Here is a 15,654-nt window from a genome sequence, read left to right on the forward strand (position 1 = left end):
AGTCACTGCAGATCTAAACCGATGGAGTTCATACACAATAGTTCATATTCTTATTTATTTATAGGTTTTAGTGTGTGTGGAATTGCGGATTTGAGTTTTAGTTTTGGATTAAACACTGGCGTTTCTGTGTGGAGATTCTGTCTGATTGCTCTGAGCTGCTGGATGATTATTGTTAATGAACATCTGCTGCATGTCGTTAAGATTGTCTTCAAAGTCTCAGTGATGAGGACAGAAATTACCTGAGAAGTCTGAGAATGACAGAACTTTAGCATAAGACAGAAATGTGTGTCTGTGGGCAGAAGACGATTCACTGAAATCACTAATGCAGAAATCTTTCACACTAAGATTTGGCTGGTAGAATGAGAATTCACATTAAGTTAAATACTGAAGCACAAAGACTGAAACTGTGTTTTCTTATAAAACATACTTCAAAGATCTTTATTGTTTATTTACAACTTTTGAAACAATTATTTATTTTTGGCATAGTTGGTGAATTTACAACCAAATGCTGTGATGATGAATTTAAATTTGTGTTTAAGGCTCTCAGATTATTTGAGAAGTGTTATAATTTCCCAACACAAACATGATATGATTATAAACATCTGCACCAATGTTAAAGAAACAGAAGTGAACGGCTGAGGAGAAACCCCAATGAGAACTCGAGCTCATTCCTGCTTCACTGCATCTCCAGTTTCAGTCTAATACAGCAGACTTCATCAGCTCATGGAAATCTGCTATCATGACACAAAGACACACTAAAAAAGTCTAATAGATGTCTAATTATAGACACCTTGGCTAAAACAAGGCTAAATTCGTTAAGTCAATTTGGCTCAATTTTAAATCAGTGAGCATCTAATAGATGTATAAGAATAACCCAAAACTAGAGTAGTCATCAAATGCACAGGAACAAATGACTACACATCTATCAAGTCTAATCAGTCTGATGATTAGTCTAAATTTGGCCTATTCTTAAATGTCTTTCAGATTTTTCATTGGCAACCTATATTTAACCTTGTTTTAGCAAAGACAACAAAGCTTAGACGTCTATAATATTCAGAATTGCTTGGTGGAGATCTACCACAATCACAGATCAGTCTTTATTTACAACTTCTGAAAATGTTTTTGTTGCAGTGTTGAATCAACAACCAAATGCTGTAATAACGTCTTTAAATTTGTGTTTTAGGCTCTCAGATAATTTGAGCGGTGTTAAAATTTCCCAACACAAACCTAATATGATAATAAACATCTGCACCAATGTTAAAGAAACAGAAGTGAGCGGATGAGGAGAAACCCAATGAGAACTCGAGCTCATTCCTGCTCCACTGCATCTCCAGTTTCAGTCCAATATGGCAGCTCATGGAAATCAGCTATCATCAAGACGCCTTAAAAAGAAGTTTAATAGATGTATAAATATAGATGCCTTGGCTAAAACAAGCCAACATTTTAACTCGAGTTAAGCTTCATTGGCTCAGTTTTAAATTTGGGATGTCACTGATGAAAATCTAATAATAGACTCGACTAGACTAGTCATCAAATGCACAGGAATAAGTGACCACATCTATCTAATCTGTCTATTTGATGATTATAGCCAGGATATCTATGCTTAGATGTCTATTAAACAAAATTGCTTGGTGTGAATCTACCGTAATCAAAGGCCAAGTGCTGCAGATTAAGCGTAAAGGAGAAGTTTAACATTCTCAGTGCTGTGAAGATGATCACGCAGAGAACAGCATGAGGAAGTACTACAATATAAACATAAAGACAGATTCTGCATTAGGCCTTGATCACACCGAATGCCTTTTTTGCGATGAGGGGTGGCTTTTTTCATGGTTTTCTAATGGCTGCAAGTGTTTTGCATGCTGCACCTCGTGTTTCAACCACCCGCAGATAAAAATGACTTTTTTCATTGTCCAATCAATTGAAAGCAGAGGCGGGGTTTGCATTGAGGTGACGGCAGTGTTTGTGTTGACAAGATGACTACTGAGCTTTTTAAAGATGGCGGAGAGACTAGCAGTCGCTGTTTTGAGTTATGCGGAGCTGTATGACTTCACAAATCCTGAATATCACTATAATATCCCAGCAGGCACACAACACCATAAGACTTAAAATCAGGTTAGATTTAGATCATGATGTCAGGTGACTAAAATTCAATGTCTTGCCAGCGTCTAAGGACAACGTTATTTTGACGTCCAATAACGACAGCAAATTAACGTTGATATTTGGTTGATTTTAGGTTGTGTTGGAAAGTGACTAAAATTTAACATCTGACAGACGTCATAGTGGTAACGTCCTAGGTGTAACATGATGTGTAGACATTGATATTTGGTTGATTTTAGGTTGGACATTGACGTCAGCCTGATGTTGGTTCTGACATCAACCCGATTTTCATTTCCAAACCAAACCCAACATCCCTTGGGGTACGTTGGTGTACAATGTCAATATGACGTCATGTTGACATCCTGTGCCTGCAGGAAATACTACAACAATAACAGCACAATGCACAGCTGATTCAGTGGTCGCCTAGCAACATAAAAAGCGCAGAGCACTTCTTTTTTTCTTGTCGACAAAGGCAGTGCGGTTTTCAGAACAGAAAAGAGCATTCGGTGTGATCGGCCCATATTCATCAGACACTCTCCATTAGACACTAAACTTCAACAGCTGGATGGAGATCCTCATAATGCTCGAGTCCTGGAGGAAGTCTACATCAGTCCTCCATCATTCTCAGCCATTGGTTCTGTCTGTGTGTCTGCAGTGCTCATGTGTCCTCCCTCCTCCATAAGAGTTCTTCATCATGGAGTACTTCACACTGGTGCTGGAGGTGATGATGATGATGGAAGGGCTGGTGATGGAGGTGCTGGTGGAGTCTCCTCTACACTGGTAACGCTGGTCTGTGTTTGAGCTTCTGCAGGTTCCTCTGGTTCCTCATATCCAGGCGGTTCTCTGTCGGGTGGAGGGTAGGGCGGAGGCGGGAGGTCAAACCACACAGGTCGACTGTAGAAAACAGAAGAGAGTATTGGATATCAAGCTTCGATTACGATTATCACGTCATTGATTGTGTTCAATTCGATATCGCCATGCATTGATCATTTCCATCCACAATGTTTCCTTCTACTTCACAAGACTGCGATAGTATAGAATGTTCTGTCGTGAAACTCTATGCAGTGCACGAATAAGCTTAACCGATAGAGTCAGCACAGCGCTCTGCATGTGTGTGTGTTCCTGTGAGCGTACCCAGAGTCCCGTACAGCCTGCGAGTATGACGGAGGCAGGTCTGCTGGAGCTCCAGGACAGCGGGACGGGTGGAGAAGGTGTCCTCGCTCCACTATCAGCAGCCGGGAGAGCAGCAGGGGTTGGTGGCAGGAGCCGCGGTACACCCTCTGGGGCAGCAGGACGCTGCGCTTCCTCTGATGGTGCAGCACCAGAGCCAACAGCGCCACCACCAGCACAAAGATGATGGCGCTGCCGATCACTGCGTATGTGATGCTGGGGTAATAGCGCAGACGATAGTCCAGAGTGCCCAACATGTGTTCCGGAGACTCTGGAGGAACAGCCCAAAACATGGAACATGTTCAGTTGCAGGATAACATACGAGTGAAGTAACTGAGGGCGGTGCAGTGGGTAACACAATTCACTTGCAGCAAGAAGGTCTCTGGTTTGAGTCTCGGCTGGGTCAGTTGGTGTGTCTGTGTGGAGTTTGCATGTTCTCCCCGTGTTGGCGTTGGTTTCCTCCGGGTGCTCCGGTTTCCCCCACAGTCCAAACACATGCGCTATAGGGGAACTGATCAACTACACTGGCTGTAGTGTATGAGTGTGAATGAGTGTGTATGGGTGTTTCCCAGTACTGGGTTGCAGATCTGCTGTGTAAAACATATGCTGGAATAGTTGGCGGTTCATTCCACTGTGGCGACCCCTAATGAATAAAGGGACGAAGCCGAAAGGAAAACGAATGAATGAATGAACTAACTGAGGCTGCGTCTCCATATGCACACTAGCTCAGGAGTGCGTTCATCAGTAGGTGGTGTGGACACTAGTAAGGGCACTGAAGAGCTTGGTTCACAACACTGAGTGTGACATGAGAACGTTCTCATACTCAAAACTGGAGTTTATAAGCAACAGCAGAAGATAGTTTTCATATTTTACCATGTTTTTAGAAGTACATTACAGCTAAATTATTGGATTGTTTCATAAACCAGAGTCTAAATTGGTCTGATATGGATATTTGTTGAGAAGTTTTGTTCCTAAACAGCAAACTCAGTGTTACACCCCTGCTCAGATTATGGTACACTCCAATCTCCTTATTCCATCTCGGGCCAATCAGGACTGCCTGAAGGGCTTTATTAACTGCACCTGTGCCCACAGTTAGCTATTTTCTGGCAGCACATGGCTGAACTGTGCAGAGGACTGAATTTGATTTCCTTTGTTTTCCTGTGTGCGTATTTGACCATGTGAGTGGCTTTTGTTTAAGTGCTCATATGTTTCATGTTTACCTTATTTTCTGTTTAGATATGTACTTTGTTGGTAGACTGAATCATTGTATTTCTGTTATTTCCTTGCAGAAATCCTCACACACACACACACACACACATGCATATACACACAAACACACCTTTCCTCCTGAGTACAAATCCTTGTGGACTTGTCTAATCACTCCATTTAGTTGTGCTTATTAACTGGACCTCTGTTCTTACCGACAGCACCACTGGCTTCAAGCTAGCTACCTATACAAGTTACCTCCTAACCTCCTTTTCAATATTTATAGTTATTTATAGTTATTCTAGAGGTCTAAAGTGGTTTTATTAAGAATCTGTAGTAGTCTGTTGGGGTATTTAGGGGTTCTGATGAGGTCTGATTAAATGTTGTATGGTTATATTATGTATCTGAGTTTTCTAATGAGTCTTTAGGGATTTGATCTGGTCTGATGAGGTCTTATGTGGGTTTTATTCAGTGGCGTAGCGCAAAATGCAGCGCCCCCCCCTGCACAGATTAGGCCCGGGATTAGATGTGGGCCCGTCTGCTATGCCACTGGTTTTATTAGGATCTTAACACGTCTGATTAATAAACACTGGCATTCTGACAAGGTCTAAGTATGTATGATGATGTGTTTCATTAGAGTATGATGGGTTTTCTGAGTCTGAATTGGTCTGGTTGGATATATTTAGGGGTTCTGATATGGTCCAATGTGGTTTCATTAGGGTTTGAAGAGGTCTAGTGGAGTATTGGGTTCTGATATGGTCTTTTATGTTTGAGTGAGAGACTCGAGCGGTCTAATAGGGTGTTTTGATATTTACATGTTTCTAATGAGGTCTGGCAGGTATATGTCATCTTCATTGTTTGTGTGGGGCTGAGTGATGGACACACACCCACTGACTGTGTATTCGTTACTGACCACTGGAAGCTCAAAGGTGTTTAGAACCAAATAAGAACCCAAATTATCCTCATGTTTATGTTCAATTTTGCTCTAAATTACGCTGTTTCAGTTCTGTTTTCAAATTTGAAGTATACCACAGGACTAACCTGAAGGGGTTTAAATAATTAAACTTTCAGACAAGGCCTAAACAGAGCCAATCTTGAGTGCTCATGCGTCTCAGATGCTTTGACTGAAGGTGAGCTGTGTTCCGCTCAGCAGTGTGCGAGTCGTGCGTCTGTACCTGCGGTCGTGAGGCAGTTTTCCTCATCGCTGTTGTCTTGACAGTTGTCCTGACCGTTGCACAGAAAGCTGCGGTCCACACATCGGCCGTTGGCGCAGTGGAAGCGCAGCGATGAACACAGCAGCGGGTGTGCAGCTGACACACACACACACACAGACAGAGAGAGATGAATAAAACACCACACATAAGTGGAGCATTGATGCATGCACACACTCACTGCAGTTGTCCTCGTCGCTGCCGTCCGGACAGTCTCTGAAGCCGTTGCACTGGAAGCGGCCGATGATGCAGTGAACGCCGTTAGCACAGGAGAAGAAGGTGGACGCACACTTAGACTTCAGCTTCACTGAGACACACAAGCAAATGAACACACACTGTAAGAGGTGCGATGAATAAATACTTGACAATACTTTGCTATCTGAATCTGACCCCTTTATCAATTGATGAATTTTAAGAGCAAAACATATGCAAAAGACTCTATTACTCGAGGTTATAGATCAACCCTGCATACTGTGCACTAGTCAGCTTCACTGTTGTAATATTAAAGTAGTCAAGAATAGTCGATTGTCCTAAACACAGGAGATTCCTGACAGTCAGTCCTCATGCTGCCACCTGTTGTGGAGACCAACACTGCATAATCGATTTACTTTCTGATGTGTCGGTTAATCCTGATGTGTAGTGCTTTAACTTAAACTATGAAGAGCAGACTTACAGCACCCGTGCTCGTCACTGCGGTCAGCACAGTCCGGATACCCGTCACACTGTCCTGCGGCTGGAACACACTCTCCATCCGCACACATGAAGCTGCCCGGAGCACTGCAGTGCCATGAAGAGTTTCCTCCAGGAGATACCTGACAATCTGAACAACACAGACCTCCAGATGGAGATTACAGAAGACTACAGCTTCACAGAACAGTCGCCACTGAGAGACAAAGGGCCAGAGGAAGTAAAATAATGTTGTTTAGATGTTAGCATCAGTGTGTTCACTCCAATAAATGCTTTTCTTCATTGGATTTGGTTTTATTTCAAGTCCTAATAACTTATTTTCCTTTAGCTTAGTCCCTTATTTATCAGGGGTCACCACAGCAGAATGAACCACCAACTATTCTGGAATATCAAAGTCCAATTCCTGAGAAAACGTACTCAACTACAGTCATTTGAGCATTGGTGATTTGTTGATTAACACCACTGATCACAGGTCAGGAATTATGGCTAATCGTTGTATGTTTCTGCTTCACATGTGTCTGTAAATCCTGTGTTAAACAGCAGTGAATGAAGTTCTTCTCCATGTGGATAATGTTGATCTGTGTTGATCTGTAATTTCAGCACAGCAGCCTCTTATGCTGAATTTCAGAACAATAAGAGCTCTTGAACTGAAACAATCTGGCATGTAAAAGCTGATTTTACAGTATAAAGAGCATGAAAGATAAACAGATTGGAAATCTCATGACCTCACATTCACTGCGCACACAGAACTTTGATCTGAGAAATATAGAGTCAACTATTGCATGTCAGACTATACTAAACCAGCATACAGGCCTGAAAAACTGCGGGAAAACAGTCGGCTCTTACTTTATTATTACAGATTTAAGAGTTTGAATTAGTTTTATTATTAATAATTCGTTTTTGTTCTTTTTTCGTTGATGTCTATGTTTTTATTTATTTATTTTGTCTGTTTTTGGCTATTTAAAGGCAAAAATATTTCCTTAAAAACTTAAATTAATTAATCTATAAATACGGTTTGCAGTTCCACAGAAAAGTTGCCACCAGGGAATACATAAAGAAAAATTAAACATATTTACATATGCCCGTACTCAATATTAAAGGTTTTATAAGTTTTTTTTCTGCCACCCCTACTGAAAAAAACAGCTTAAACCAGCCCAGACTGGTTGGCTGGTTTTAGCTGGTCAACCAGGCTGGTTTTAGAGGGGCTTTGGCCACTTCCAGACTGGTTTCTAGCCATTTCCAGACCGGTCTTAGCTGGTCAGGCTGGAAAATGACCAGCTAAAACCAGCTTGACCAGTCTAGCCAGGCTGGGAGTCCAGCCAAAACCAGCTTTGTCCAGCTTAAACCAGGCTGGTCAAGCTGGTTTTAGCTGGTCATTTTCCAGCCTGACCAGCTAAGACCAGGCTGGAAATGGGTGGAAACCAGCCTGGAAGTGGCCAAAACCCCTCTAAAACCAGACTGGTCAACCAGCTAAAACCAGCCAACTAGCCTTAGCAGGTTTACGCTGTTTTTTTCAGCAGGGAAAAACTAATACTAAAATATGGTCAGTTATGAATGAACATCTCACTTACGAATTCAGTTTATTTATCACCATTTCCACCTTTTCTGAGTTTAATGCTTGTAGTTTTAGTTAACTATAACACTGTTTATAAGTTTAATCAACTACACATTCAAGAAGAGCCCCTAAGTTTAGTGAACACATGTAGTGTGTATGAAAATCCCTGTGCAAACTGTTGCTGCTGAATGCAGTAGCTGTGTCCGGCTCTGTTCATCAGTGAACTGTTGCTTCATGTGACCTTCAGCAGATGTGCTGTAATCTGATGTTTTCTGATGAATCTAAAAGAGAGTAATAACGCGATCTGACGAGCTTCGACATCATGAAAACATTATAAATGATTTATTCACAGATCTGTTAGCAGCAGGCTTGTTGTTGTTATTAGCCAGTAAAGCTACTAACTAGCTGAGTGAACTAGTCGTGCGGGGGGAGGGGCGCGCGGCGCTGCGGCTTTATTAACCGTTACTTCACGCAACTAACGTAAAGTTATAAAAGTGCGTCTGTAGGAAAACACGACGATCGAGAGCCCAAACACCGTAAACATGGCGCTGCGGACGGTCATTTACGCGAACAATAGACGGTGACTCACCGACCGAGCCCGAACCCAGCAGAAAATACCAGATCCACATCCTGAGGCGGCCGATCCGGTCCGCCCTGTGCCGAGGCTGGAGCGGGGTTTCCTGGCGGAGTGTCCGGGTGTGGAGCTCCGAGAGGCGGCTTGATTCTGCTGTCGGACAGCCCGAGGAGGAGCAGCGGCGGGAGGAGGTCAGAAACACTGATCTGGGGCAGAAAAGGCGGAGACATTTCAGCTTTACACACAAACATCTCCGGGCTTTACTGCTGGAGACTGCTCTGGGTAAAGCAGAGTTTCACACAATCCATTCAGGCTGTCCTAACACATCCATAAGTTAACGTAACAAATGTAAGTGGATGGAACATAAAACAATTCAGCTGTCCCAAAAAAATCTCAAGAGTTGTGTTGTTTCAGCTTGTTTAAAATAAGTAGAGAACTGCAGATATGCCTGATTTCTGACGCTTATTATTCTTATTATCTGAAATAACACAAAAAAATCTTATTTAATTTATGTTTTACTTTGTTTGTTGATTTTTAAATTGTATATTTATTGTTGAAAGATTCCTGCCATGAAAATAGCCTTGGTTGCTGACATGGCATTAAAAAAACAAACATATTATCTGAAAGAAAAGCTCTGCTCCATCTGCCCAGGAGAAGCAGTTTATTTATTTAATCTCAATAGTTGTTCATAACCTATAACAGGTCAGATATTTTTTCCCTTCTGAATGGTTGACTTTTTATATCAGGCTTTATTTACATCTGAACACTCTTAAGTTTATATCTTAAAACTTAAAAGATAGCTTCTGTCTCAGAATTAATTCATCTACATCTTGAATGTCTGACTTACATCAGAATTTTACATTTTCTTTTTGAAATTGACATTTTGAGTTTCCCTAAGTCTCAAAATTCTGACTTTTCCTCCAGAATATTGAGTTTACATCTTTAAACTCTGACCTTTTGTCTTAAGTCTCAACATTTTTTTGACTTTTATCTCTGAATTCCTAATTTACATCTAAAAATTCTGACTTTTTAGCTCAAAATTTATGAGTTTGTCTGAAAATCCTGACTTTTTTCATAGAAATTCTGAGTTTTTTTTTAAATAAAATCTTTTTGAATATTTATTTCAGAAATCTTAAATTACATTTTAAAATCCTGAATTTGTGATATGTGTTTACATAACATTTTTAGAGTTCTGACATAACATTTTAAAAATTTTGACATTTTTATAGCAGTTCTGAGTTTACTCAATATGTGTAATGAGTTTACATTTCGAAATCCAGAATTTTTATATCGGAATTCAAAGTTTGCATCTCGAAATTATGAGTTTTTAGAAATAGAAAATCAGAACTCACATCTCTAGTATTTTCTAAAAAGACTGCAAACTAAAAAAGTGACACTTCATCTTTACTTTTCTCAGAACAATAAAGACATGACAATAAAGATTTAAAAAATGAAAATAAATGATTTTATTTGATTACAGTCGAAAGAAACAACAGTGTGAATGAGCATCTTACAGCTATCAAAGAGCTCGTCAAATATACAGTATAATAATGACTGACAGGTTTACCATGAGCAACCCTTCATTTAGAGATCGACTTATCCCAAAACTGAAAGAAAGGAACATCATTAAGACTCAGCTAACACACACGTTCACCTGCTTTCAGAACCAGAACTGAAGTATATCTGATGAACTTGAGCATGGGGGAGTCTGGAAACACAGAGAAAGAAAATATCCAGCGGATTCATTCTAGTGTCTGCATAGAGTCAAATTTACACAAAGATATCAAAACATGAGTAAAAGAAATGTTCATCATCATCATTCAGCTTAACAGTTACGTCATAACATCATTATTCAGAGCTGCGATTACCAAATAGCAGAGAATTAGACTGAAACTCACGGGAGGAAATGTAGGATGGACAATGTTTGGCCTGAAGGTTTAACCTACATTATTTTGTGTAAATATGACATTCACAAATGTTAGAAAATACCAAAGAATAATTCTGCTGTAAATCATGTAGGATGACGATGTTTTGACTCAAAAGATGTTTTGACATTTTAATCAGAGAGATTTGAGTTTGCGTCTCGATATTCTCACCTTTTATTTGGATTTTACTTCTCGAAATTCAGACTTTTTACTGAAATTCAGTGTTTTAATCTGGGAATTCTGAGCTACGTCTCAATTCAGATTTTTCCTCTGGAGTTTTGAGATTATGTCTTTAAATTCTGACTTTTTGCCTGGAATTTATATTTCATGTCTCAATATTTTTTCTACTTTTTATCTCTAAAATCTTAATTCACATTTCAAAATTCTTGTTTGTCTCAATATTTGCTAAATTCTGAGTTGACATGTTACGAATGCAAGACTTCTGAATTTCAGCTTTACATTTCAGAGTTTGTTTAGAAATTGTCAATTCTGAATTTACTCATAATTTTGCGTTTTTATTTCAGAGTTTGTTTCATTATTCAGATTTGTTTTATATTGAAATAAGGGTTAGAGTTTCATTCATTCGTTTTCTTTTTGGCTCAGTCCCTTTATTAATCAGGGGTCGCCACAGCGGAATGAACCGCCAACTATTCCAGCATATGTTTTACACAGCGAATTCCCTTTCAGCTGCAACCCAGTACTGGGACAGAAATTCTGAGAGTACATCTTTATATTGAGACGTCTGACTGGAATTCAGAGCTGACGTCTACATTTTTGACTCCTTGGTTTCAAAGACTTTCTCTGTAGGAGTTTACATCTCAATATTTGCACTTTTTAATTGGAATTTACATCTCAAAATTGAGTATTTCATATCATATTTCAGAGTTTTTATTTCATAATACTTCTCGAAAATTCAGACTTTTTATCTTGGAATTCAGATTTTCCCGATATTTTAAATCTGGGAATTGTGAGTTCACAACTCAACATTTAACTCTGTGTTTAGGCTCATAAAAAACAGTTTTACACTTGAATGATCTGTATTGACACCTATAATATAATGTACAGTGTAATGAAGGCAATGCAGAGCAATATAAAACACAATTTCATCAACCAAATAATAAATCCAGCATGTAGTTATTATACACACAAATGCAAAAAATTCAATAAACCGAAACAAAAATGATTAAAAAGTCCACTAGATCTTCATGAAAATAATGAACTGACAAAGACAGCACATTCTTCAAGAGTTTGGTGTTTGTTCCTGCATTTGATTCTGTGTTTGTCTCCATTCCTGAAGAGAGAGCTGCGTTCAGGGTGTGTGTCCGACGTGTGCGTCTCCTCTGTCTTCAACAGCTGACGGAGCGTCAGGATTCCTCCTCTGATCCGCAACTCTGAAAAACACAAACATCATCATCATCATCATCAAACACACACACACATCAGCAGAGTTTAACAGGACACACTCACCTGAGCCGCACATCAGGATCCTGAAACACAGAGCAGAGAGCAGGAGTTAAGAGACGTTCACACTATACATATCTGTGTCCACACTAATCATCTGCTGTTCACGCTTCTCTACTTGCAGTACCCTCTCGTAACCAGCAGGGGTGTGCCCTGTCTTTGTGCTGTGTGTGTGTGTGTTTATATGTGTGTGTCTGACCGCTCGTCCTCCTGCATCCTCCTCTCTGCGGGCCAGCAGTGGAGCCAGCAGCGCTGCAGGCGCTCCTCCGTCCTCCTCCACCTGCTCCATCTGCTGGAGTGTGTGTGTGATGGAGTCCATCTCCTCCTGCAGCGTCTGTGTGTGCGCGCTGATCTCCGAGATCTTCTCCGCAGCCTGAGCGGTCAGGAAGGCCTCCTTCAGGTCCACCAGATGCAGCACGCGCCACTCCTCCAGACGCACCAGGCGCTGCAGCTCGTCAAACTGCTGGTTCACGTACGCCTCCAGCTCCTCCATGCTCATCTACACACACACACACACACATATATATGAAAGTGTGTGATTTAGGTGTGTTACTCCTCACACTGTTGATCAGCTGTAACACACTCACATCTGGACTGGCCCATTTAGCCTTGATCCTCTCCGAGATTTCATGAGTCTGTTCCAGCAGATCAATGCCTTCTTTACTCTGAAACACACACACACACACACACAGATGAGTGAACATTCCATCTGATTACACTTGATATTATGTATGTTTACACACGTGTTGTTTCTGTGTGTGTGTGTGTGTGTGAGACCTTCTGCCACAGGTACGCCTCTCTCAGTGTGATGATCTGGTGTCCTCGGTGTTCCCCCTGCACGGCACACAGCACACAGATGATGCGCTGGTCGTGTTTGCAGTATAGCGCCCCCTCCTGGCCGTGATCTCTGCACTTCAGCCGCTCCACGCTCACCGTCTCCCTGCGCCCGTCCGGCGGGAGCGCTGCAGCCTGCGGCTCAGCGGAGTGTGTGTCTGCGTCTGCCTCTGCGCTGCTGTAGGGCTGCAGTGTGTGTGCGGTGCTTTGTGTGTGTGCGTCTGCGTGGCTGGAGCAGAAGGCGAAGCGGCAGCGCACACACATCCACTGCGCAGACTCCGCCTCGTCCGGCTCGCAGGCGTCACACGTGCCGTCCATCTGCGGCAGATCCTCCTCCAACATACACACGTCCATACTGCAGCTCGGAGACTCTGAACACAGCATCACAACACACGTCATACACACTCGCAGAGTACTACATGCACTACAGTGATTTTATATAGGGAAATCGAACTAAATGCACTGAAGTGATTATATACACTCACCGGCCACTTTATTAGGTACACCTGTTCAACTGCTCGTTAACACTAATGTCTAATCAGCCAATCACAGGGCAGCAGCTCACTGCATGTAGACATGGTGAAGAGGATCTGCTGCAGGTCAGAGCGAGCATCAGAATGGGGAAGAAAGGGGATTTAAGAGACTTTGAACGTGGCATGGTTGTTGCTGCCAGACGGGCTGCTCTGAGTATTTCAGAAACTGCTGATCTACTGGGATTTTCACGCACAACCATCTCTAGGGTTTACAGAGAATGCTCCGACAAAGAGGAAATATCCAGTGAGCGGCAGTTCTGTGGGTGCAAATGCCTTGTTGATGAGGCCAGAGGTCAGAGGAGAATGGCCAGACTGGTTCCAGCTGATAGAAAGGCAACAGTAACTCAAATAAGCACTCGCTACAACCGAGCTCTGCAGAAGAGCATCTCTGAACACACAACATAAAGCTCAATCATCTCAGACTGGTTTCTTGAACATGACGATGAGTTCACTGCACTCAAATGGCCTCCACAGTCACCAGAGCTCAATCCAATAGAGCAGCTTTGGGATGTGGTGAACGGGAGATTGGCATCATGGATGTGCAGCCAACAAATCTGCAGCAACTGTGTGATGCTATCATGTCAATATGGAGCAAAATCTCTGAGGAATATTTCCAGCAGCTTGTTGAATCCACAACACCAAGGATTAAGGCAGTGCTGAAGGCAAAAGAGGTCTGATCCGGTACTAGTGAGGTGTACCTAATAAAGTGGCCGGTGAGTGTATATGCACAGAAAACTAATGAAATGCTCAATTGATGTGATTTTATACTTATAGAAAACGAATGTACCAAAGTGATTTCTGCATAAAAATCGTAAGCACAAATGAGCACACCTACTGATATACTGCATATTTTTATCCCTTTCTCAGTAAATAAAATAATTTATTTTTGTGCATTTAAACAAAAGAGTTTTATTAAACAGTTACATCCAATAAAATAAGAGTTTGGTCACTGAACGTCTTTAGGAATAGAAAGATCATACATTTAAACAAACCAGTTACTGCAAGACAATTTCTAAACTACAAAATCACAGCTAAATTTAATATTTTTTATGTATTTAATATTTTTCCTGTATATTAAACATTTATTGAAACATATTAATTTAGGTGTATAATTTTTAACAGTGATCTTCTGTGTTTCTGTTAGATGAGTTGATCAGTTTTGTATTTGCCACTGACTAATCTAATATATCTGCACAGTTATATTACTGTATAACAAATATGAATGTAAAAGAGAAATCTGAGAGGGGTCAACTTAATTTTGATGAACACTGTGACTTTGTGTGAGTATAAAACAAATTAAATGCACAAAAGAGATTTGCTATGCATAGAAATATAATTAAATTATGTACAAAAGTGATTTAATATATATGCGCATGTAAAAATAATGCACAAAAGAAGTTATTGTATGTGTATAGAAAACAAGTTAAATATACAAGTGATTTTATATGCATAAAAACAATTCAAATTGACAAAAAAAAGTGATTGTATATGCATGGAAATAAAATAAAGTGCACTAAAAGGGATTTTATATGCGTGTGAAAATAATTATGCAAAAGAAGTAATTGTATATGCATGGAAAAATTATCAAATGCACTAAAGGAATTTTTATAAGCATAAAGACACATTAAATGTACACAATAAGTTATTTTACATGCATAAAGACACATTAAATATATAAAATAAGTTATTTTATAAGCATTTAAAATTAATCACATGCACCAGAGTGATTTTACATCCATGAAAGCAAATTAGATGTACAAAAGAGATGTGACTTGTATAAAAGCAGCTCAAGGGTGTGTATGTGTGTGTGTGTGTGTGTGTGTGTTTGTGCGTTCATTAAACCGAAACTAACACAGTAACCCGTCAGACAGGCTGCTTATATGCGCACGTTTGGACTTTCTGCTCAATAATATCATTTCAGTAAAGTATTTTGTGCAAATTCCAAATAATGAACTCATATTATCAGCAAATGACCATCAGACACCATTATACACAGTCAGTTAAACTGTGCTGATGTTTGTTTTAAGCTCATACTAGCGATCTCACACCCAACATTCAGAGTATTTACAAACAATAAACTGTTATAGTTCATTTAAAACCATCTCAACCTCATTAGTTGATAATAATAATGTGATTAATGAACTAAACTACAGAAACACACACACACACACACACACAGATCAATCCTGCAGCTTCCTCGTCCAGCTTCTCCTCATCTCACCTGTTTCTGCGGTCAGTCTCCTGTCTTTACACTGCTGTTGTTTTAATCCTGTTCTTCTCTGTCTGTCTTGATGTGACTGATCTCAGATATTAACCATATTAATCTGCAAATTCACTCTCTCTCTCTGATCCTGCTGCTGCACTTCCGTGTTTTGCTCCGCTGATTTTGTTGTTGTTTTCA

At 40.5% G+C, this 15,654-nt stretch overlaps 2 protein-coding genes across 10 annotated transcripts; both read right to left on the reverse strand.

Annotated features, from left to right (window-relative positions):
* Positions 1–409: 409 nt before the first annotated feature.
* Positions 410–8,703, reverse strand: ldlrad3 (low density lipoprotein receptor class A domain containing 3). 6 transcript variants are annotated; one of them, XR_015525837.1, is made up of 7 exons: positions 8,516–8,703; positions 6,358–6,504; positions 5,866–5,991; positions 5,649–5,783; positions 3,232–3,538; positions 1,032–2,991; positions 410–806 (listed from the first exon to the last, which is right to left on the reverse strand). XR_015525837.1 is itself a non-coding variant. In XM_087311095.1 (6 exons), the coding sequence occupies exons 2-6, from the start codon at positions 6,443–6,445 to the stop codon at positions 2,802–2,804; spliced, it is 846 nt and encodes a 281-aa protein (XP_087167221.1). In that variant the 5' UTR covers positions 6,446–7,721; positions 7,798–8,703; the 3' UTR covers positions 410–2,801.
* A 1,239-nt stretch (positions 8,704–9,942) lies between these two features.
* trim44 (TRIM family member 44) lies at positions 9,943–15,650 on the reverse strand. 4 transcript variants are annotated; one of them, NM_001161749.2, is given in 6 exon segments: positions 9,946–11,816; positions 11,893–11,912; positions 12,086–12,385; positions 12,474–12,551; positions 12,664–13,091; positions 15,475–15,650. In NM_001161749.2, coding segments are annotated over 5 exon segments (891 nt in total). In that variant the 5' UTR covers positions 13,075–13,091; positions 15,475–15,650; the 3' UTR covers positions 9,946–11,734.
* Between the last annotated feature and the right edge of the window lie 4 nt (positions 15,651–15,654).

Source organism: Danio rerio, chromosome 25 (assembly GCF_052040795.2).
Source record: "Danio rerio strain M-AB ecotype USA chromosome 25, GRCz13ab, whole genome shotgun sequence".
Lineage (NCBI taxonomy): Eukaryota > Metazoa > Chordata > Actinopteri > Cypriniformes > Danionidae > Danio > Danio rerio.

Coding starts and splice junctions, on each gene's coding strand:
- trim44 (XM_087311218.1), bottom strand. CDS start 13,119: ATGACGTGTGTTGTGATGCTGTGTTCAGAGTCTCCGAGCTGCAGTATG. Junction 12,552..12,663: donor AGGCGTACCTGTGGCAGAAG/GTCTCACACACA, acceptor TGTGTGTTTCAG/AGTAAAGAAGGCATTGATCT. Junction 12,386..12,473: donor CTAAATGGGCCAGTCCAGAT/GTGAGTGTGTTA, acceptor GTGTGTGTGTAG/ATGAGCATGGAGGAGCTGGA.
- ldlrad3 (XM_087311095.1), bottom strand. CDS start 6,445: ATGTGTGCGGATGGAGAGTGTGTTCCAGCCGCAGGACAGTGTGACGGG. Junction 5,992..6,357: donor CAGTGACGAGCACGGGTGCT/GTAAGTCTGCTC, acceptor TGTGTGTCTCAG/TGAAGCTGAAGTCTAAGTGT. Junction 5,784..5,865: donor CAGCGACGAGGACAACTGCA/GTGAGTGTGTGC, acceptor TGTGTGTGTCAG/CTGCACACCCGCTGCTGTGT.